Source organism: Oryzias latipes, chromosome 10 (genome assembly GCF_053564925.1).
Source record: "Oryzias latipes strain Hd-rR chromosome 10, Olatipes_Hd-rR_3.1".
NCBI classification, from domain to species: Eukaryota; Metazoa; Chordata; class Actinopteri; order Beloniformes; family Adrianichthyidae; genus Oryzias; species Oryzias latipes.
The window spans coordinates 10983179-11004787 of NC_136246.1; the positions used below are offsets into that span (position 1 = coordinate 10983179).

Consider the following 21609-nt stretch of genomic DNA (forward strand, 5'->3'; position numbering starts at 1 on the left):
TTCAGGACAATGGACATTTTTGCAACCAGCTTCAAGTGGTCACTTGAGGAACTACAGCATTTAAGATTTTCAGGTTTTGAGTAACTTTTGGAAACTGAGTGTGTGGCCTCCCAGATGGTTTACCAGGCATAAAAGATGAACACAAACCATGGACTGAAATACTCTGAGTGTTAATTAAATGAATACCAACAGCTAGCAATAACATTTCTTGGAAAGAACTTGTAGAGATACTTGGCATTACAATAACTCATCTTAGGTTCCATTTTCTGTGTTTTTTTTTATTCTACAGAAGGCGTCTGTAACATGACCATGGATTCCAGCTCATTGACCATGCCTATGTCAGATCCCAATGCCTGGGCGACAGCCATGAACAACTTGGGAATGCCTCCAATGGGACTGACTGGACAGCCACTTATGCCAGGTACAACACTGCTCACACTTCACTATATCAGCATATTTTGCTGCCATTTTTTTTATTGTAACAAGACCAAACTGCATTGTTAGTGTGCAGTCTTACTGTGGCCTTGAAGGCTGTAAAAAGGTCCTGCCACATCTGGAACACGCTAAAAGAAACAGGATGAGCTGACTCATCCAGATGGTATTACATGGTGGTAATCAGTTATGTATGACAAACACAGACACGTTCTGACTGATGAATGCAGATGTGACTCAGCCCACTTACAGAGAAAAGGATAGAAAAGACCAGGAGGACTTGAATGAGTATTTGACCAAAGCTGGTAAAGATGCTCAAAGATTTTCTTTTTGTAATTGGTCACTTTTTCTTTCAAACGTTTCAGTTGCTCTTGTCTTCATGAAAAAAAGTCCCATAATGCCGGAAGAACTAGTGTGAGTCATTTGGATTCAGGCAAAGTAGGCTCCATTCAGTCCTACTTTATATAATTTAAGACTAAAGCCTCAGTTTTTTTCACTCTGAATGATTTTCACGGTTTTAAAACAGTAAAACTTGATTTTAAATTCACAACATTGTTTTTTGTCTTTTGCTATTAAAGCTTTGCTGCAAAAAATGGCAGACTATTCAATGCACACTACACTTTTTACAGAGCTGCCCTTTAGAAAGTGTAGTGTCCTGTAGAAAGCACACTACACCTTCTGCAGGACAGCCCTGCTCCCATTTACCAAGAAGCAGGATGGACTCACAGGGACTCAGCTTTAAGATGTAGCTCAAATGTAAACCTAAATAATCAGTTAGTGGTGTGACAAGCCATTACCACCTATCTCCAAGGTAACGCTCCATGCCATGGCATTAGCAATCACCTTTGTTTTGCTTTTAATTTTTTTCTTTTGGAAGTTTGAAAAGCTGATTCACTTCACTTAAACAGAAAATCAAAACTTAGTATGCTAAAACTAAAAAATATAATATATAAAACAAGTTTATAAAAAACTGAAGTTTGCATTAAAAAGTGAGTGTTGAAAAAATCGATTCTTGATTACTCGGCTAAGTGGAATTATAGGATAAAAGTCAAGTTTCGGATCAAAGCAGTAAAGACTTGTCATTATCAACCTTTAAGGCTTCAGGAGTTTGTGGTTGTCAGAGTTCTGTTGGGTCTTAAATGCACTTTAGTTTCTGGCTGTCATTGTTTGGATCTGGAAGCTCAGGTGTTATTTGTGTGCAACAGAGCTGAAGGACACTAGTTGACCTTGTGTTGGACACTGAAAGCAGAAGCTCCTTCCTTTTCTAAATCTGCCTCCCTCTTTCCACTGTTTTTACAGCTGTGCAACAAGATCAACCAATTTATTTGCTACTCAAGTACTAAGGTGCTACTTTAGCATAGCAATACAAATTGTAATTTGTTACTTTTACTCTAATTACAGTGTGGGGGGAGTATTTGTCGGTTTCTGATTGGGCAAGTTGTTCCACTTAAAAAATATGAGTTTAGTCCGTAATATTCACCATAGATGAACTTCAACTGGGAGGAAAAACAATGTGAAAAAATAATCCAGGAAATCACATTGGAGGATTTTTTTAAAGAATTTATTTGAATAATAGTGTAGCGGAAATGAAGATGTTGAGGTTCTCCTTGGGAGTGACCAGGTTAGACAGGATAAGGAACGAGTACATCAGAGGGACGGCTCATGTTGCCTGTGTTAGCGACAAAGTCAGAGAAGCCAGACTGAGATGGTTTGGACATGTTCAGAGGAAGGATAGTGGATATATTGGTAGAAGGATGTTGGAGATGGAGCTGCCTGGCAGGAGGGCAAGAAGACGGCCAAAGAGGAGATATATGGATGTCTTAACAGAGGACATGAAGTTGGCTAATGTTAGGGTAGAAGATGTCCATGATAGAGTGAGGTGGAAAAGGATGATTTGCTGTGGCGACCCCTGATGGGAAAAGCCGAAAGAGAAAGAAGAAGTGTAGAAAATAAATATTAAGGGAACTGACAAAAGTTTGACTCAATGCTTAGTAATGTGACTTTAACTGCTATTTTGGTCCATTCTTCCATGCAGATCTTCTCAAGAGCTGTGATGTTTTGGGGGTAGTGCTGGGCAACACGAACGTTAAACTCTCTTCACAGATTCTCTGTTGGATTGTGGTCCAGAGACTGGCCAGTCCTCCAGAACCTTGAAATCATTTTTATGTAGTCACTCCTTTGTTGCTCTGGTAATTTCTGGGTCATTGTCATGCTGGAAAATCAAGCCAAGTTTCATTCTTAATGCTCTTACTGATGGAAGAAGGTTTTTGTCCAAAATGGTAAATGGCGTATACTTATATAGCGCCTTTCTTCCTACAAGGACAAAGCGCTTTACAGTCACAGACCCATTCACCCAGTCACACACACATTCACACACTGGTGGTCGCTCCGCTGCCAAACACAGGCGCCCGCCTACCACCAGAGGCAAGGTGGGGTTCAGTGTCTTGCCCAAGGACACTTCGACTCATGGGCGTGCAAGGCGGGAATCGAACCTGCAACCTTACGATCATGGGACGACCGCCCTACCGCTGCACCACGGCCGCCACAAAATCTGTCCATTCATGGATCTCTTCATCCTTTCTTTAATACAGATGAGTCGTTCTGTCTCCTTTGCAAAAAGCAGCTCCAAAGCAGGATATTTCTACCCCCATGCTTCACACTGGGTACAATGTTCTTGGGATACAACTCTGCATTCTTCCCCCTCCAAACACAGCGAGTGATGTTTATACTAGAGTTCCATTTTGGTCTCATCTGACCACATGACCTTCTTCTAATCGTCGTCTGGATCATCCACCTGGTCTCTGGAGAACTTTAGACAGTTCTGGACATGTGCTGGCTTAAACCCTGGACACTTTGGAGCTCTGGATGGTTTGAATCCATGACAACAGCATGTGTTACTATAGTAACATTTGTTTACTGTGGTCCCAGCCAGCTCTCTTCAGGTCATTGACCAGTTGCACTGTGCAGTTCTGGACCGTTTCCTCACTGTAAGAATAATTTGTTTCCCACCAGATGAGATCAACCATGGAGCTCCAGGTGGGGAGAGATTGTCAGTAATCCTTGTATTTCTTCCATTTCTTAGCTTGATTTCTTCTCGTCAAGCTGCTTGTTTAATGTAGATTGGTTAATCCCCACCTTGCTCAGGTTTACAATCTTGTCTCTGGTGTCCTTTGACAGCTCTCTGATGGAGAGTTTGCATTCTGGCTGTTTAAGGGTGTGGACAGGTGTCTTTTATACAGATGAGCAGTTCAAACAGGTGACATTGATACAGGTAACAAGTGGATGACAGAAGAACTTCCTAAAGAAGAAGTAACAGATCTGTGATCAACACAACTCTTTCGTTGTGTTGTTTGTTTATAGGAGATACATATTTTCTTCTCTGTCGCACAAATAAGCTCTTTAAAAATCCTGCAATGTGATTCCTTTTTGACCTTCTGTCTCTAACAGTTGAAGTTTACCTAACATTGCAGACCTCTGACATCTTTTTAGGCGGCACAAATTGCAGACTTGCTGACTGCTGAGTGCTTTTTTGCTCCTCTGTATATTGTTCTAATTGCTTGTACTTTGCAAAACCCTTCAGCATGATTTACTGTCGAAACTGCTTCATGTTTGCGTTTTGCACTCCATTGCTCAGTGGCTTTCAGGTTTTTCTCTAACTTTATTCATATCTAAATATCAGTCTGACCTCACTACTCTTTCATTTGCTCTTTTACCCCAGCTGATTACATGGGGGGGAATTTTGTCTGTATAAAACCTCCCCATGTGCAGAACATTTCTGTTTAAACAAACATTGTAGCAGTGCGTTCCAGGCACAGTTTCTCTACTGCACTTTGTCAGCAGTTATTAACATACCTTATCTGTTTTAGCTCCACTGGGGGGAGCAAACATTTTCCTGAACACCCCGATATAATTTCTGCTTCTCTTTATTTGTAGATAAAGGTAATAGACTGTCTTGCACGAGCTGGAGCTGCTGCTTCTCACCCAACAGGGTATCAGCTCTAAATACCAATTCAATTTATGTGACCCAAATCAGAGCAAAAATCATTTAAAATAAGCCAAAAACCTTATTTGATGTCTTAAGATGTACTCTGCAGAATAACTGGACTGACTGGAACTCAGTAGGATAAGCTGAACTTTTCCAGTCGAAAAAGAAAAGCAGTTTAATCTCATTAGTAATAAGATCTATGATTTAGAAAATAAAGTAGGAGCCGGTTTAGCTCGTGCTGGTTTGCGGCGCCTTCCGTCCATGAAACCCGGGTTCAACTCCAGGCTGCTCCCTGTTCCCTTCTCTACCTCTGTGCCGGTCCCAAGCCCGGTTTGAGAAGGTTGCGTCAGGAAGGGCATCCGGCGTAAAACATTGCCAAGTTTACCATGCGACTCGTTCGCTGTGGCGACCCTTGATGGGAAAAGCCGAAAGAGAAACAACAACATTTAGAAAATAAAGTATTACATGTATCCCTTTTAAAAGCTGCTACTTTATTAGAATATATAGCCTCACTGATTGTTCTGTCTTTAACAGGAGATTCAGCTGATGCTCCAACTCCATCTATGAGAAGTTATTCTTTCATGTGTTCTCTCCTCCCCTTCTCTAACGCCTTTAAAGATCACTTCAGACCTTTCAGATAAAGTGCCCTTTCTTATGTGAAATAAACCAGGCTTGCTTGCCTGTGCATTGATACTGATGCACGTCTCTCAGCACTTGAAAAAGTGCAGTCTTCAAAGAGTACACACAAGCATTGTACACACAACCCAACCAAAAAAATGATGTGAAGGAAACACCTTTGGCTTTGTTATACAGTTTACTGTACTTTTATTAGACTTGTAAAGTGTTATAGGTTCTATTTCTGCCTGTGGAGTACTACAAGTGACTGAAACTCCTGACAACTGTGTGTAAATATAGTTTTTATGCTCCATAAACAAATTTGTGACCATTGAAGCTCTAGAATCCACTTTAGATGTGACCTGATCTTTAGAAAAGAGTCTAGGCTTTTTAACTAACCCTAACTAGCTGGTGGCTTAAAGACTGCAGTACTTTAGGGATGCTAGACTCTTATCTCATTTTTTAGTTAAATTCAGGGTGAAAACCTCTTTTTCTATTTTCTTGACATGCTTTTCATTTAGCAATAGGTCATTCCACTGAAAAAGAATAGAAGTGGAACATATGGAAGAGTTTCACTGAATCAGTGCACTAGTTCTCAATGTGTGTGAATTTCTGATTCATCACCATTCATATCGATACTGATTTATCTTTTTTCATTCCAAAACCAAATTTTTTGGGTTATTAAAAATTGTATTCACATGATGGGTCATTTAAACTTAATAATAGGAAGAGCTTTTGAAAAAGAACAAGTGGGAGTTTGTACTCTTAAATCTAATGAAAAAACTTTTTTTTTTGTGGAAAAAATGCCTTATTGGAAAATCAATTTATATGTTCAGTGAATAAAAAGCATTGAATAGCATTTTCTTAATTAAGATGATTTGTTTCATCTGGTTTTTATCTGAGACATATTAGATACCTAATTTGATTTGGGATGCAAAATATGTTTTCCTTTTTACTGCTAAATCCTCTTCCAACAATATTTACCATAAGTCTTTACAGTAGCAGAAAATTCTAATCAAAGCCGAGTTCAGTTTCTTGTCGCAGATTTAAGGTATTAGCTTCAGAATCTAACTGTAGTCTTTAAATCTGTACCAGAAAATCGGACTGCAGGACAGTCCAAATCACACGAAATACAATCCAGGATCAATATCAAATGGATCCTAAAATGCAACTGCTGGAAAAACAAAAATTTATGTAGTAGCAGGCTGTGTGCTAATTGTTTATTTGTTTGTTTGTTTTTGAGGTTGACAACTTCCTATCGCAGCTGTTGACGACCTTTTTACAGCAGCTGCTTAGCGTCATATCTGAATAAAAGCTCTGGTGTGACTGCAATCACTAATGAAGGCCATGCCGGTGGTGCGGCAGACCCAATAAGAGCACTAAAACTCATTACAGCGCTGAAGCCAGTCCATCTCAGAATGAGTCATTGACTTTTATCAGTCCTTTCAATATGTGCATGTGTGTTTAATTGAGAACCACAATGACTCCAAACTCTTAAAGTTCATTACGGTTTGATTTCTACTGGATGGTTTTTTAGCTTTTTGTGCCCCGCTTCTCCAGCAGCACCTCTAAGTACCAAAGTGTGTTCAGCATTTTATTATTATTAGCATTAAATAGTTAGAGAAATGTGTCCTTTTAGAGTCTTTAAAGAAGTTCTGAATGTTGTTGGACAGAGCAGTCTTCATTGGGTTAAAGAGGGTCAGCAGAATTACTGCACATGGGCACCGGCTCACCTCGTCATGCTCTGCAGGGCAGCAGCAGTCCGTCTGTGAGCGGCAACTCCCACTAACACAAGTGCAGCAAAGGCAATCTGAGGAGCTGCATTTTTGTTCTTTATTTTTTTGCTAGATATTCCAGTCCTTAGCACTGTCAGGCAGCTGGAACAGAACTGCAGAGTTACTGCAGGTTGATGGGCTGAGATCGGGCTTAGTCTGTGATGGAGAGGGGCAAAGGCAGATGGGACTCCATCTTTTCACTGTTTTTACTTGTAAGACAACTGTTTTATGTTTGGGATTCTGGTGTCTGATGTGACAGAAAAGCTCCTGATGTTGTTTTTAACTGGGTAATGATGCAGCAACAGTTTAGCTCGTCTCACTTGTGTGAGAAAGATGCTGTAAAGTTTAGACTAAGAAAAGTCTCCTTACGTGAGCCGGTATGGGAGTGATTGACTAAAGCTGTTTTCATTTTGGTAAGTCTTTTTCATTTACTTTTTCTTTTTTATGATGGCTATATCACAGTTTACAGAAGTTGGGTTGTTGGGTCCGTGGAGGGCCGTAGAGAGAAGCATCTGTAAGAGAGTGCATATGTGTCTTCCAGTTCCTTTGAGGTGGGCCTCAGGGAACTGCAAGACGCACATAATGGTACGTTCATGAAAATGGAACGTACCATTATTGTGCGCGTGGTAAGGGTACTATGAAGTATTTGTAAGGATAATGTAAGTTGCACTCACTTATGAAGTGCAGGTGATGCTGTCCTTAGTGAGGTATGAGTACTGGCCCCTTACTGCACGCGCAAACGCTGCACCTTCGGGGTGAACATGATATGTAAGTCCCGCAGGAAGCACATGCAAACTACAAATGTCCTCATTTCTAACAGTCAGGCAGCATCACAAGTAGTGCAGAGTTGTGCATTGAGCAGCACAAACAGGCTCCTTGAGTTGTTTTCAGGATTTTGGGGTTTCAAAAGATAAGAACTTGGTACAATGTGCCTGCATTTCACCTTCTTCACCCTTACCTACCCTTGTATGTTGTGTAAATGTTTAAGACCCGCTGCCTGTAGATGAAAATATGTATGAACCTTTTCACTTAATGGGCTCAACAAATCCTCTATGCTCTTAAAATTTTGTGTTGGCCGCCTCCGTGCCCTGTACATGTTTGCCCATTTTTCACCGCCGGTATTCACCCATAAGGGCAGTTATGACTAATGCTGCAATTACACAGAACACGATTTGCGAATCAGATTTGGTGAGCTTCACCATCTACTGCAGAAACTGTGTCTGAGTGACGGCCGTCTCTGAGGATACTTCTACCTTTCCGTGACCCAGTTTGATGACTTGCTGTCCCGCTTTAGTTTAAATAGGTGAAACATTTTATATACTTAGAGTATAAACGTAGAGGTTCTTTTTATCATTGTCTCAATACAAATGAGAAAAATATCTTAAAGTTCAGGAAAAAAAAATAAGCTTATCCTCTACTCTGTTGGTTTTGGATTCCACCCACTGATCACGTCATCAACATGTCACATCCCAAAGCGGAGTCCCTGATTGGTTGATGCGAAAGTTCAGATATATGAACTCTCGCTGCAACACTGGAATACCGGAAGAGTGCTGCTGCCAGATCACCACATTTCACACTCCAGTCGCACAGCAGAACCTCTGACAGTGGCTTAACATTGAAATTGGACGCCCCTGATGCACGAATTGCATTTGGTGTGAACGCAGCTTTAGGCTTAAAAACAGCAGAATCTGGACTGTCACAGTTCAGTTGGTAAATAAAGCTTTGAACCAAACCATTGCTCTAATCAAAGAGGTAAATTCATAACTCGTATTTATGACAGTAAAACATTATTTAACTTATACCCATGTTAAAATAAGCTACTTCCCAAAATGCTATTTAACTCTAAATAACTAACTAATCAAGCAAAGCTAAGTATCTGTCCTGACCAGAAGCTTCCACCCCCTCTTTTTACTTGGTGCGAGCTAGACACGCTAATTGTACATGCCAAGCCTTCATCTGCAATCATTATGGGCGCGCTTCCATAATACAGAAAGATTTAACCTGAGAGGGAGGGAAGAGTTTGTAAAGAAAAGCAAGCAGAAACAGCACAAAAACAACACACTGGTCATGTTAAGACGCCAACAACGTGTGGAGAGAGAAACAAATACTGTGAGTTTGTGTGTCTCTGATTCACCCAAACACTAAGAGAGGGGAGCAAAATGGGACTGGTAGAAAAGCCTTTTTATTGAAATAAAAGCTGTTGTATCATCTAGACCAATAATTAGAGTCCTCATTGCTCAGGTTTGACATCCGACGCTTTTATCAATATTCCAATTGTAAATAGGCATTGAAAATACCACGGTTCTATTGTCCAAAACTGCAGATTTTACACCTATTCAGCTCAGCCAGAGAAATAGCATTCCCCCTTTAAAAATATGGGATTTCAGAGAAGAGAACGCTTTAGCTCAAGTGAGGATTCATGTTTGTTTAATTAGACATCTCCCTATCATTTGGTGCCAAATTGAGTGCATGAATATGTATTTGCATGTATAGAAACTCTGAGACTCCCAGTTGTTGCTCAGGCTTGGATGCTGATGTGTAAACTTCTCACAAATGCAAAGCTAATAGTCTTTAATTTGTTGAAAGCCAAGCAACGCTAGATGCAGGATGACAGGATTTCATAGAAGGAAAAGAGTGTTTGATTCAGAAAGTGCAACGAGGCACAGTTAGACAGACAAATTAGTTCATGTTCAAAGCTTTTTGATCCTGGGAATGGTGGTCCGGAGGTCTGTCACAGTCGTCCACAATCTGTATGTATTAGCCACAATGACACGTTAAACCCACAGGCAAATTCGGAGGGATGGCAGATGGAGATAAGAGGAAATATTTGACAGAAGGGATAAAGGAGGCACCGCAGCTGAAACGGACAGGTACAAAAGATGAGGACAGCTGAAAAGGCTTTTTTAGTGATTTTGAGAGGTACACTGCGCTCTGTTATGACAGAGTGTTAGGGCCAGTTTCCAAACACATTCTTTTTTTTTCTGACCTTAAATCCTGAATTTACAAGAAAAAAGTCATACCTATTAAATTACGACAGTAAAGTCGTAGATTTACCACTTTAAAAAATCTAAACTTACGAGAAAAAGTAATGCGTTAACGAGGAGAAAAACCAAAGTTGTCTGTTTATCGGAGCAGTGCCCGAACATGAAAGATGTGGAGCGCTAGGTTTCAAAAACAAAGAAATTCTGAGGCTTTTGGGGATTCAAAATCAAATTATTGTTAGTGTAGTCGGCTTTCTGTGGTTCAGTGTCAGGAATGCGGCGTTTATTTGTTACATACGTAGCTCAGAGACACGTTTGGGTATAAAGGAATGCTACTTTATTCTGCTTTTTCAGTCACATACACAGACATCCATTTGTCACCTTACGTCATGAACCTGTCAAGGGCACAACACCAAAGGGGAAGGAAAACGGTGTTAAAAACGCCCCTTTCTCCAGATGAAACCTCTTGTTTCAATGCAAAACAACAACGATGGATGAAAATAGGCTGCTACATTAGCAGAAGAACATTGAAAATGCAGAAAACTGATCCTTTTCAGACGGAAACATCACACAGACTTAGAGATCTGGTCTTTCATGGAGGAAGAAAGGATTCAAGTGGACAGCTGTAGGGATACCAATGGCTTCATCAACCGGCTGCAGAGAAGCCACCAATCACTAAATAAAACGTTATTAAACCATAAATGAAACAAAGGAGCTTCCAAACATTAATGTTATCGAATAAACATTGAGCCTACCTGTTTAGTTGAGTTCAATCGGTCTGCTCTGCTGCTGGACGGAGTTCACTTGCTGCTCTGTACGCTCACTTCCACTTTAATCTCAAATATATGAGAATATAATTGTAAATTTATTACTTTATATGTCGTAATATTATTTAGTTATTTATTTTTGGTGGCCCTAAAACTCTGTCAAAATATCAGTCTGTTGTTTTTATGAGTTACAAACAAGTTTAGGGTGTTGTATGTTAATGCAGCTAACATGTAACAGTGTTGGACTGTGTTTTTTTAGGTTTTTTGCGTAGTCACAGTAACGTTTATTTTAGCGTTATCAAGTCTGTTTTTTAACATGTTGAAAAAGTTACATGAATTTTAAATGAGCAAACGCAGCTAACGTGTAGCAAGTTTCAGTGGAGTTTCAGTGAATGCAGATGTCTGACCGTCTGACTGTCTGACTGACCGACCGACCGACCGACCGACTGACGGACTTATTTCTGACTCTCTTGTTTCCCTTAATGCACCTTAAAGCAACCATCACACCGCCCTCGGTGACGCATGTTCATGTGGCCACTTCCAATGAAAAGGCTATGCAAACGTGCAGAAATGCGCGTTTCGGGCTTCTGCGTTCAAACTTTCACCTTCACGCTTTGCTTCACAAATTTTTGTTTACTTTGGGGCTCTACATAAAAAAACATTGAGCCATTGAACAAGTGATGAATGTCAAACCAGGTCAAACTTTGACCAATGAGGGACATGATAGTTATGGAGGTGGTGTCCTTTTTTATTAACTGAATTGCCAACTGTTTGAACATTAATCATAGAGAAGAAATTATTTGTGTCCAGCTGGAGTTATAAGACACCAAGTCTTTCATATGTCGTAATAGAGCTGTGAAAGAAAAAGCCTGGAACAAAATTTGTGAGATTTGCAACGCTTTGACATTTCACACCAAGCTTCTTCCAAGTGTTGGTGGCAGACAAGCGCTTTTAAACGGTAGCAGAAGAAATGTTCGTCCATTGTGAACACTGAAAGCTGAATGCCTGAATGTACATTTAGGAACCCACATTTAGCACATTCTTGAATGCACATCACATGTCTGGTGTGTTCATGCTCTCACAGTTCGGAATGCCTTATATGACACAAGTTCGAAAATAGACCATTCATTGACAGTGTGCCATATAAACCCATGCGCCCTATAGTGGGGGATATATGGTAGTTTTCAGCCCCTAAAGAATTATAAACATTTTTTTTGTCATTTTTGGGATACACCCGTCTGCTCTTCTGTCTCAACAGGGTTGATGTGGTATCATCTATAACAGGTTAAGCGCTAAGCTTTAAACGTTGGCAGCTTTAACAGCTCCCAGCTACTATGCGGGGGGGGGGGAAGATCACTTAAGCTCCATTATCTGTCAGGTGAACGTTCATAAACAGCTATTGTTGCCACACAGTTTCTGCAATGTTGTCATTAGTGTCATCGTCCCTTTGCACCAATAAACATTCACACACACGAACACACACAGAAAATGTCACACCGCCTGTCAGATGGCGCTTTTTTCTCAGGGCACTCTTGGCTTTGAAGAAATCCAGGTGGATTAGTTATTGATTCCCTATCATGACAGTACATCATCTTTTTCTTTTTTGTTTCTCCCCCAAACCCCGTGGAAAAAGAAGAAAAGGAAGGACTCACTTAGGTTGTTTTTTTCCCATTTTCTTTTTTTGTTAAACCCTGCTCGTGTGTTCATACACATAAACATTAGGAATGCAACAATACACTTTCTTTACAATTCAGTTCAAAGCTCAATTTTTCTGTCACGGTTTTGTTTTGCTTAAAATTCAGAAAAATCATTTTATTAATTTCCAAACAAGCAAGTGAGAATGAAGAAAAACCTTTCAGTTGGCTTACACTAAGCCTGGTGTTATGTAATAAAAAAAATACATATTAAATCCTATTTAATTTGAGCACAAAATGTGTTTAAATGGTATGGAATATGGATGCAATGGTTCATTTTCCCCATGATCCGGTGTAATAGTGTGACATTTGGCTGGGTTTCCAGTCCTTAAATGGGGCATCATTAGGGCTGCAACGGATCACAAAACTCCCGGTTCGGATCGTGTCACGGGTTTAGAGTCACAGTTGGGATATTTTTTCAGATTGGTAAAAAGGAAAAAACATCAAAATATTTGCTCATTAAAGCCTAATTATAAAAGCAAAACAGTAATGAGATCTTTGAACTCAAGATATTGCTTTATATAAAAGAGGCCCAAATAAACAAATCTGGGTTGAGACATCGCATCTTGAAAAATAAGAAGAAAAGTAATATTTTAATGAAAAAGTAAGAGAATCAGGGGATGTTGGAATTTACTACTTTTCATTCCATCACTGTGTCCCCTACTGCTATTAAGCCCCTCCCACTTGTGCCAGATGGAGCAGCGTCTATCTCCTGCCACAGTGCGGGACAACTGTGTCGTTTTCTAGGACATAGTAGCTGCAGAGCGGCACTAGTTCACTAAACATTCACCTCACAGTTGTGGGTGGGGCTGTTGGCGCGGCGTAAGCCAGCTCCTACCTGTAGTCACTCATCATGCTCTCCCACTAGCTTACAGCCCCTCATAACCCCAACCGTCCGTTATTGGTGCAACAAAAATGATGAGCAATATCATCCAGCCGTACAGTGTGATCCAGATGTCAGCTCAGACGAGGAAAACAAAGACGTACATGGATCTATTTGTCTGGAGGTGGATGCATCAGAATGGAGCAGAGCGGGGAAGCTTGTAGCCCGCCAATTGTAGCACCAACATCACAGCTACAAGTTTATTCCAAATGCAGTTTTTTGTCATGATTTGAATGAAGAAATCCTCAGAAATATAAATTTGAGCTTAATTTTCTTAACATATGTCTCCCATCATCAGTAAAATGCTAAAAACACCAAAAACACAATTTTAACTGGAGTGGGTCTTTGAAAATACCCTCCTCCTATGCAGTGATATTTCTGCCACCACGTTGCACACAAAACTTTCTAAGTTGAACACAAAACTTTCTAAGTTTTTTGCTCAAAAATTGTTTTTTTTTGCTTTCAAAAACTTTTTTTTGCTTTCAAAAACGTTTTTTTGCTTTCAAAAACGTTTTTTGCGTTTGCAAAACACATTTTTTTGCGTGCGTTGTGTCAAATCTCGCTTTTGTCTTATCTTTGATTTTGCTGACTACTTTGAGCGAAACTTAGCGTGATATGACTGCCACTGACATCGCCAAAAAGAAATTCGCATGCGTTGTGTGTCATCTCACTTTTTTCCTATCTTTGCTGAGTTAAGTTTCGGTTTGACGTCACCAAGCTGCCATTTTTGCTTTGAGAATGTTGATGGAAAAGTACAAAGAAAGGTCAGAAGGAGCTGCATTGTGTGTTCGTAGATTTAGAGAAGGCGTATGACAGGGTGCCGAGGGAGGAGCTGTGGTACTGTATGAGGTCGTCTGGAGTGGCAGAAAAGTATGTCAGAGTAGTACAGGACATGTATGAGAGAAGTATGACGGTGGTGAGATGTGCTGTAGGTCAGACAGAGGAGTTCAAGGTGGAGGTGGGACTACACCAAGGATCAGCTTTGAGTCCTTTTTTGTTTGCTATGCTGATGGACAGGCTGACAGACGAGGTAAGACAGGAATCTCCCTGGACAATGATGTTTGCGGATGACATCGTAATTTGCAGTGAGAGTAGAGAGCAGGTGGAGGAACAGCTAGAGAGGTGGAGGTTTGCTCTGGAAAGAAGAGGCATGAAGGTCAGTCGTAGTAAGACAGAATACATGTGTCTGAACGAGAGGGATCAAGGTAGAAGCGTTAGGTTACAGGGGGCTGAGGTGAAGAAGGTGCAGGAGTTTAAGTACTTGGGGTCAACAGTTCAGTGTGATGGGGATTGTGGAAAAGAGGTGAAGAGGCGAGTGCAGGCAGGTTGGAGCGGTTGGAGGAAAGTGTCAGGAGTGTTGTGTGACGGAAGAGTGCCAGCAAGACTCAAAGGAAAGGTGTACAAGACGGTGGTGAGACCAGCTCTGCTCTATGGGTTAGAGACGGTAGCAGTGAGACAGAGACAAGAGGCTGAGATGGAGGTAGCGGAGATGAAGATGTTGAGGTTCTCCTTAGGAGTGACCAGGTTAGACAGGATAAGGAACGAGTACATCAGAGGGACGGCTCATGTTGCCTGTGTTAGCGACAAAGTCAGAGAAGCCAGACTGAGATGGTTTGGACATGTTCAGAGGAGGGATAGTGGATATATTGGTAGAAGGATGTTGGAGATGGAGCTGCCTGGCAGGAGGGCAAGAGGAGGGCCAAAGAGGAGATATATGGATGTCTTAACAGAGGACATGAAGTTGGCTAATGTTAGGGTAGAAGATGTCCATGATAGAGTGAGGTGGAAAAGGATGATTCGCTGTGGCGACCCCTGATGGGAAAAGCCGAAAGAGAAAGAAGAAGTGGCAGTCATATCACGCTAAGTCACGCTCAAAGTAGTCAGCAAAATCAAAGATAGGACAAAAGCGAGATTTGACACAACGCACGCGAAAAAATGTGTTTTGCAAACGCAAAAAAAGTTTTTGAAAGCAAAAAAAACAATTTTTGAGCAAAAAACTTAGAAAGTTTTGTGTTCAACTTAGAAAGTTTTGTGTGCAACGTGGTGGCAGAAATATCACTCCATATCCTCCTTCCTGCTGTCAGTGCAGCTTCTCGGCTTAAACCACTCACTCTGTTCTGCATTTTTTCTCTTTGTTTAGTGCACAGCCGTTTTGCATTTACCCAGACTGACAGTTGGACAGAGGAAGGGCCCTCGGCAGCACAAACACAAAAACGCATGGTGCTCATTCACAGCGATGACAGTTTCATATCTTTGGATGGACAGAGCTTGCTTGAGTATTTTACAAAGCAGATTTTTTGGGATTGATTGAGAGATTTAGGCCACAGATGTGATTTAAAAGAAAAAAAAAAGTTCAAAGCTGTGTTTTCCCTCAAGTCGATTGTTCTTTTTAGTGTGAAATCCGGCCTTAGTGGAACTATAAGCATTTGCTGATAATAAAAGGGGTTTAGAGTCACTTGTGCTACTTTGAATTTCTGATAGCTAATGTATCTATCTGCCTTGCAGGGAAAGGTGCTCCATCTCTGTAACACTGGCACAACTGGAAAGCAATCACAGCAGGGCTGTAAAGCATTTAACTTTTTATAGTACAGGCAAAGTTGAACCTGATTTGAGGATTTTTCTCCTAAAAGATGGAGCACCTGTTATGGCTGGAACAGCCTGCTTTGATGGATTAGTCATATTTATCTTTCACAGGTCTGAAATTGATTTCAATGTGGTGAGATTGGGTAATGGCCAGATACTGGAAAGCCCTCAGAGACTCATTTGGAGTTTTGGATTATGAAAATAGAACCAGTCTCAACTTTTACAACAAAAAACGAAAAGAAAAACATGGATAGTGTTGCCCCTGTGTGGAGTTCCAGTTTTAAAGTGTTCCTCCCTGTGTGGATATGAAAGAGCGGGTGTTTGAGTTTGTAGAAGTTTGAAGGTAGCAATGGTACAGTGAACCTTTGTCAGTCAATAATTCAAAAGAAGGACTTTCCTGCTGCGCATGTGAGTTTGTGAATGTGACCGGCACCACCATGGAGCCTCTTATTGTGCTGAACTTCTGCTCTTCATGGAGTGAAAGCCACTGATATTGTGCGAGTTAAAGCAGCATCTGGTTTTACAAATATTTGACGTCCAAGAGAGAGGAAAAACATCTCTGCAACCCTGAAGCGTTCACCATGTATTTCCCCAACCTTCAGGGTTTCCCCTTCTGCATGCAGAGCATAAATAGTACCAGATGTGAAGCTCAACCCCCATCCTAATCTTTTTCTCACAATATAGACCTCTGGAGATGGTTTCTTTTGTCCAAGACTGCATAGTTAGTTTTACAGTTCTCAGGAGTGTCACCAGCCCTCCACCGCTGTTAGTTTGAACGGAAATCTAACCTGAAACATGTCAGACGTTTTAGTGTGCAACACATTCAAATCTAGCTCTTTGCTCTTCTGCTCATTACACAGTTTTTAAGGTTTTTTTGCATTGAATACCTAAAGTTATTATGGAAACTTTAAACAAGTGTGTTTTTTTTTATGAATCATTACTTTTTTTTAATTTAAAACCTTTTATTTGTAGAACTAAGTACCGGTAAATAAAAAGCTACAGCTTATGCAATCTTTCATTTATCATTTCATGCATATCCCTGCAAAAAAATCACCCCATGATAATTTAATCAAAAATCCCTATTTTAAATGTTAAATCAAATTTAAAATATAAAAAAGCCACTTTTCTGGTCATCTCTTTTTTCTGCTTTAATATATCGGTCCCAAGGCTAGGAAAAATAAGCAGTAGTGTTTGCAGAATCATTTCAAGAACTGGATGCTGTGCTTAAGCACTTTTTAAGTTTTTGCAGCACCAAACCGGAATGAACAAAGCAGTGAAAACCGCTGAGGCGCTGTCATTTCTGGTCGCTCCGCTTCTTTCCTCGTGTCACAGAGCTGCTGCCCCCCCGCTCACATGGAAGATAACATGCCATTCGGATCAGCGTGCATTTTTATTGGCTTTACATGTTAAAGATAATTATATAATTTTATATTTAGATTTAAATTCCCAGACGTCCTTGAAAAATCAAGGTCTATGACTTTGAAAGATTTATTATTCTTAAAAGTAATCTAACATGACATCTCAAGAGCAATTCCTTCATTTCCTAACAGTCTTTTTCCATTTTTTCACCACTCACTTTGGAGACAGCATCTCTGTGGTATCCAACATAACCCTGAGACTGCATAAAAGCTACTTTTCTGTCATTTTAGCGAACAAATATGATTTTGAACATTAAAAGATAAGGAAGCAAGATGATAAAATGCACACAAACGAAGCACATTTAAGTTAAATGGCTCCATAAATAAATTGCTACAAGCCTGAAACTCAGCGTCATGGTTTTTTTAACCTTTACTTCCATTGAGGCTCATTGAGGTTTCACATTTGCAGTTGTCTGGGTTTCGCATTTTCTTTCCATTTGAGCCTGGGAGTTAAGTCTGCTTTACATAAATGACACAGCTACTCATTCCTCCCCCAGAATTTCAAACATGTGGTAATAACAAGTTCTGTACCATCTGTTTCTACTGGAGTCGTGTTTTTGATCAGCCTGTTTGCTTTTCTCTCGTCTGAAGTCAAAATTCCTTCCCGTTAAAAAGAAAATGTGTCGACTTTTTGCAGATATGCTACTCAGACACACAGTTACTTCTCTATAAGGATAACATTTAGTTTTTCACGCACATATATGTGCAAGTTCAGCATATGCACGTGTTTGTAGGAGCTCGACTTCCTGTATTCCCTTTGCTTCTGCACAGACTATAGACTATATGAAAGGTTAGTGTCATGCCTGATGAAATATACACTTAAACCCACAGAACTGTGACATCTGCTAATATAAATCAGGTTTCAGTGTCTCTTCCACATTGCTCACCTGGAGTGACATAACAGACTAAGAGGGATAACAGTCATTCCTTTGCCCTAAAGCAATTTCCAAGTGTCCACCTTGAAGCTGTGTCCCTCTGTGCGCAGGAGCTGCTTTCCTACAAAGCCAGAGGCCTTTGGCTCCATGTAGCTGGACTGCATGGACTTCTTTTGATTTGTATTGTGTCAGTAAATAGCAAAGCAGTAGAACTATGGATACATAGATAGGGCATTTTTCACACTATAGGGCTTACCAGATTATAAGGTGCAACCTTAATGAATGGTCCATTTTTAAACTTATGTCATATATAAGATGCACCGAACAATAAGGCACATTAAACGAGACACAAGAGTCAGAGATAAATCCATCAGTCAGTCAGACTTTATTAGCCTGAAGTTTTAGAGCTACTATAAAAGCTCTAAAACTTGTTTGTGACACGCTACCGCTAACGTTAGCTGCGTTAGAGTACTCACAAAACTGGTAATTCCCAATCTTGTTTGCAACATATAGGAAAACAGACTAATACCGCTAAAACAAACGTTAGTGTGATTACGTTAACTCCCAACCCTGTTAGTAACAAATAAACAACACAGTCCGGCACTACTACATGTTAGCTGTGTTAGTGTATTCACAATACCACCGACCTTGTTTGAAACTCGGACAAATGACCGACTGACATTTTGACAGAGGGCTGGGTACCTCCCAAAATCACTTTGACATCACATAGACATGGCACTCTGGATGATAAGGCGCACTGTCATTTTTTGGAAAGAATTAAGGCTTTTAACTGCACCTTATGGAAAAATGCAGTAAATCCTTTGGGAGTTCTCCACTCACTGAAGATTTATTTCCCCAGTGCTGGCTAAACGTACTTGAAGGCTTTGGTTGTTATTTAGATCCGAGTATGGAGGTGTCAGACGGAACATGATGGATTCGGCAAGCGAGCGGACCCTTTATAGATGGGGTAACTTGCACAGACAGGAAGGAGTTTGCCTCGTTATCATGCAGGTCAAGCACCTGACAAATGTTGCTGTAAAGAAGCGGGGCTCACGATTTTCTGATGAAGATGCAAACAGGGCGACTCTTGGCAAAGATTGAAGGAGGCAGCCCACTGGTTGGGTTCCAGGTGGTATGGCTGACTCGCCTCATTAAAGAATATTATCCAGCATGCTTCATTGCAGTTTCCTGTGTGTTCCCTTCAACCTCACACCCAGCTTTGACTGCTCGAAGGAAAAATTCACCCAGGAAATCAGACATGAAGGGAATGGGAGGGGGGACAATATTAGCTGGGAGCTTCACACAATCAAATGTCAACATATTTTTCTTCTCGTGTTCTTCGTGGATGTGGTGATTGATGGGCTGCTAAAAATGTAATTACTTTTAACGCATTCCATGGGGATACACTGCTTAATGTCAAGAAAGACATGATCCGAGAAAAAGCAGGCGTACCACAAAGATGAATGTGTCTCATAATTTTGAAGCGAAATTTTTACATATAGCAAAAAAAAAAAAACTTTGGGTATTACTATATGACAGGAAGCTTTGACAAGGATGTTTTCAGAAAATAGAAAGTAAAGCTCACAAAGCAGCAGGGCAGAAAGGATCTGACAGATGTTTGCTCGTGTGTGGGTGGACAGGCAACCAGGTTTCTTTTGTTGTTCTTCTTCAAGGGAGTTTTGTGCTCTGTACCTCTTTGTAGGGTTTCCACTGACTGCCCAGTCCTCCTTCTCTCCATAAAAGTTCACAAAACACTCCCTTACAGGACAGGCTGTGTCTGACATGAGCTGATCCAACAGATATCAGCGTTTACAAGCTACAGTTCGTTTTCAGAGTTTTTTCTCCATCAGCTCGGGGCGTTTCAATGAACACGTGATCAAGCGTTTCCAAGCTGGGATCTAACTATCAGCCATTTGGAACTGCAGTTGCACACAACCACCAGTCAGGGCGGTGGCGCTGTGATCAAATCAGCAAGAAGAATTTGTAAGCCACCCACAGACCATTATGATATTCAGAAATAGAGGATTTCTTAGGGATATTGAGTCATATTGAGAGTACAAAAGCAGTCGCAAATGTTAGTTATTAGTTGCAGGGCTCCAGACTGCGACCAATTGGTCGCATTTTGCGACCAAAATTTGAGAGTGTGCGACTGAATTTTACATCCAGTCGCACATGTGCTACCAGTAAATTTGCCTCCCCCACCCTCCGTATTTTTTGTACATCAAACGTAGAAGGGGCACGTCAATGATCAATGAAATAATCAATGAGACGCAAGCGCACACATACGCAGGCAGACACACACACTCGCGCACATACTCATGAAACGCGAGCACACACTCGCTTTTCATTGAGTGATACCCGTCTGTGAGTCGGCCACTGCGTGTGAGTAGAAAGGGAAAGCCACTGTAAGTGGCTAAAATGCGTGGAGGGGGCGGGGCCTAGAGATAATCGAGCGCGCGTAAACATCTGTGGGAAGGAAACTGAGACAAATATCATCACAACCTGATATGTGCGTCTGAGCTATGGGTAAGTGAACTATTGATTCATTCTTCCGACCTGCGGCTAGTGTACAAGCGACAGAACTACAGCAGGGGTCTCAAACTCGCGGCCCGCGGGCTATTTGCGGTCTCCAAGATGATATTTTGCGGCCCCCGCCTTAATATGAAAGTTTAATGTTACTGCAGCCAGCCAGTTTTACTGAATGACACTTTTTCATCGTCGTGCACGGAGATGACCAACCAATCACAGTGGAGTAAATTACTCTTGAGGGTTCCTTACTTTCCTTTTTAGAACATATCTATTCGCTCGTAATTTTCTAAATACATGCAGTCCGTGCTGAAATTTTCTCTGGGCCGCACAGAACCGGAGGAAGGTTTAGGTTTTGATTACGGTTACGGCGGCGCATCAAACGGGTTACGGCAGCACACCGCTCCCGTCCCGCGGGAGTCGGGTCAGCTCAGGAGAATAAATGTCCCACACCTACATGCGTGACAGCATGAGCAAAAACAACATTAGTTTTAGACACACTGAAAATACGTGGGGAAAATGCAACGATAGACGACGTGCTTGAGATGAACCGGCACCTCGCCTGGATCGTTGGGGACACCAGGCCGAGGGTGGGGGTGGGGGGTTGTGAGATGAAGGTGAATCTGCAGCAAGACTGAAGGACAACAGTTGGAGTTGTCCTTAACATTCAATTTAGTTTTAATATTCTTCTCCCCCTTAGTATGATCTGTTTTATTATATATTTTATGATTATTTTAAGGGTTTGTAATGTATGTAGCCTTTTTTTAATGAATTGGTATTTTAAATTATTTTAATTTCTCACTTAACTTCAAAAACCATCAGGACACATGTCCCATAATGCATTGTTTTGTAGTCTGTAGGGCAGCTTTCAGTCAGTTCAGTACTAAATTTCCAGCTGTGTCCGGGTAGGTTTGTTCCTTGCTCCCACCCTTTTCTTGCGATATTTCTGTGATGATTGACAGTTAATGTTGGAGCAAAAACAAAAATATATGTCACACACCAGGTGATCTGCGCAGCGTTGAGTCCACCTGGGTGATCTCAAACACGGTTATTGTGCATCTTGGCTGCACTTATT

At 41.0% G+C, this 21609-nt stretch overlaps 1 protein-coding gene across 9 annotated transcripts in view; it reads left to right on the forward strand.

The window, feature by feature from the left end:
• The window catches only part of enox2 (ecto-NOX disulfide-thiol exchanger 2), a 223206-nt gene that overhangs the window by 143428 nt on the left and 58169 nt on the right, over positions 1-21609 (forward strand). For all 9 annotated transcript variants that reach the window (XM_023958993.2, XM_023958992.2, XM_023958990.2 and 6 more), the window contains one exon: positions 290-421. In XM_023958993.2, the coding sequence (XP_023814761.1) occupies positions 290-421 (132 nt within the window). The remainder of the gene's footprint in view (positions 1-289; positions 422-21609) is intronic.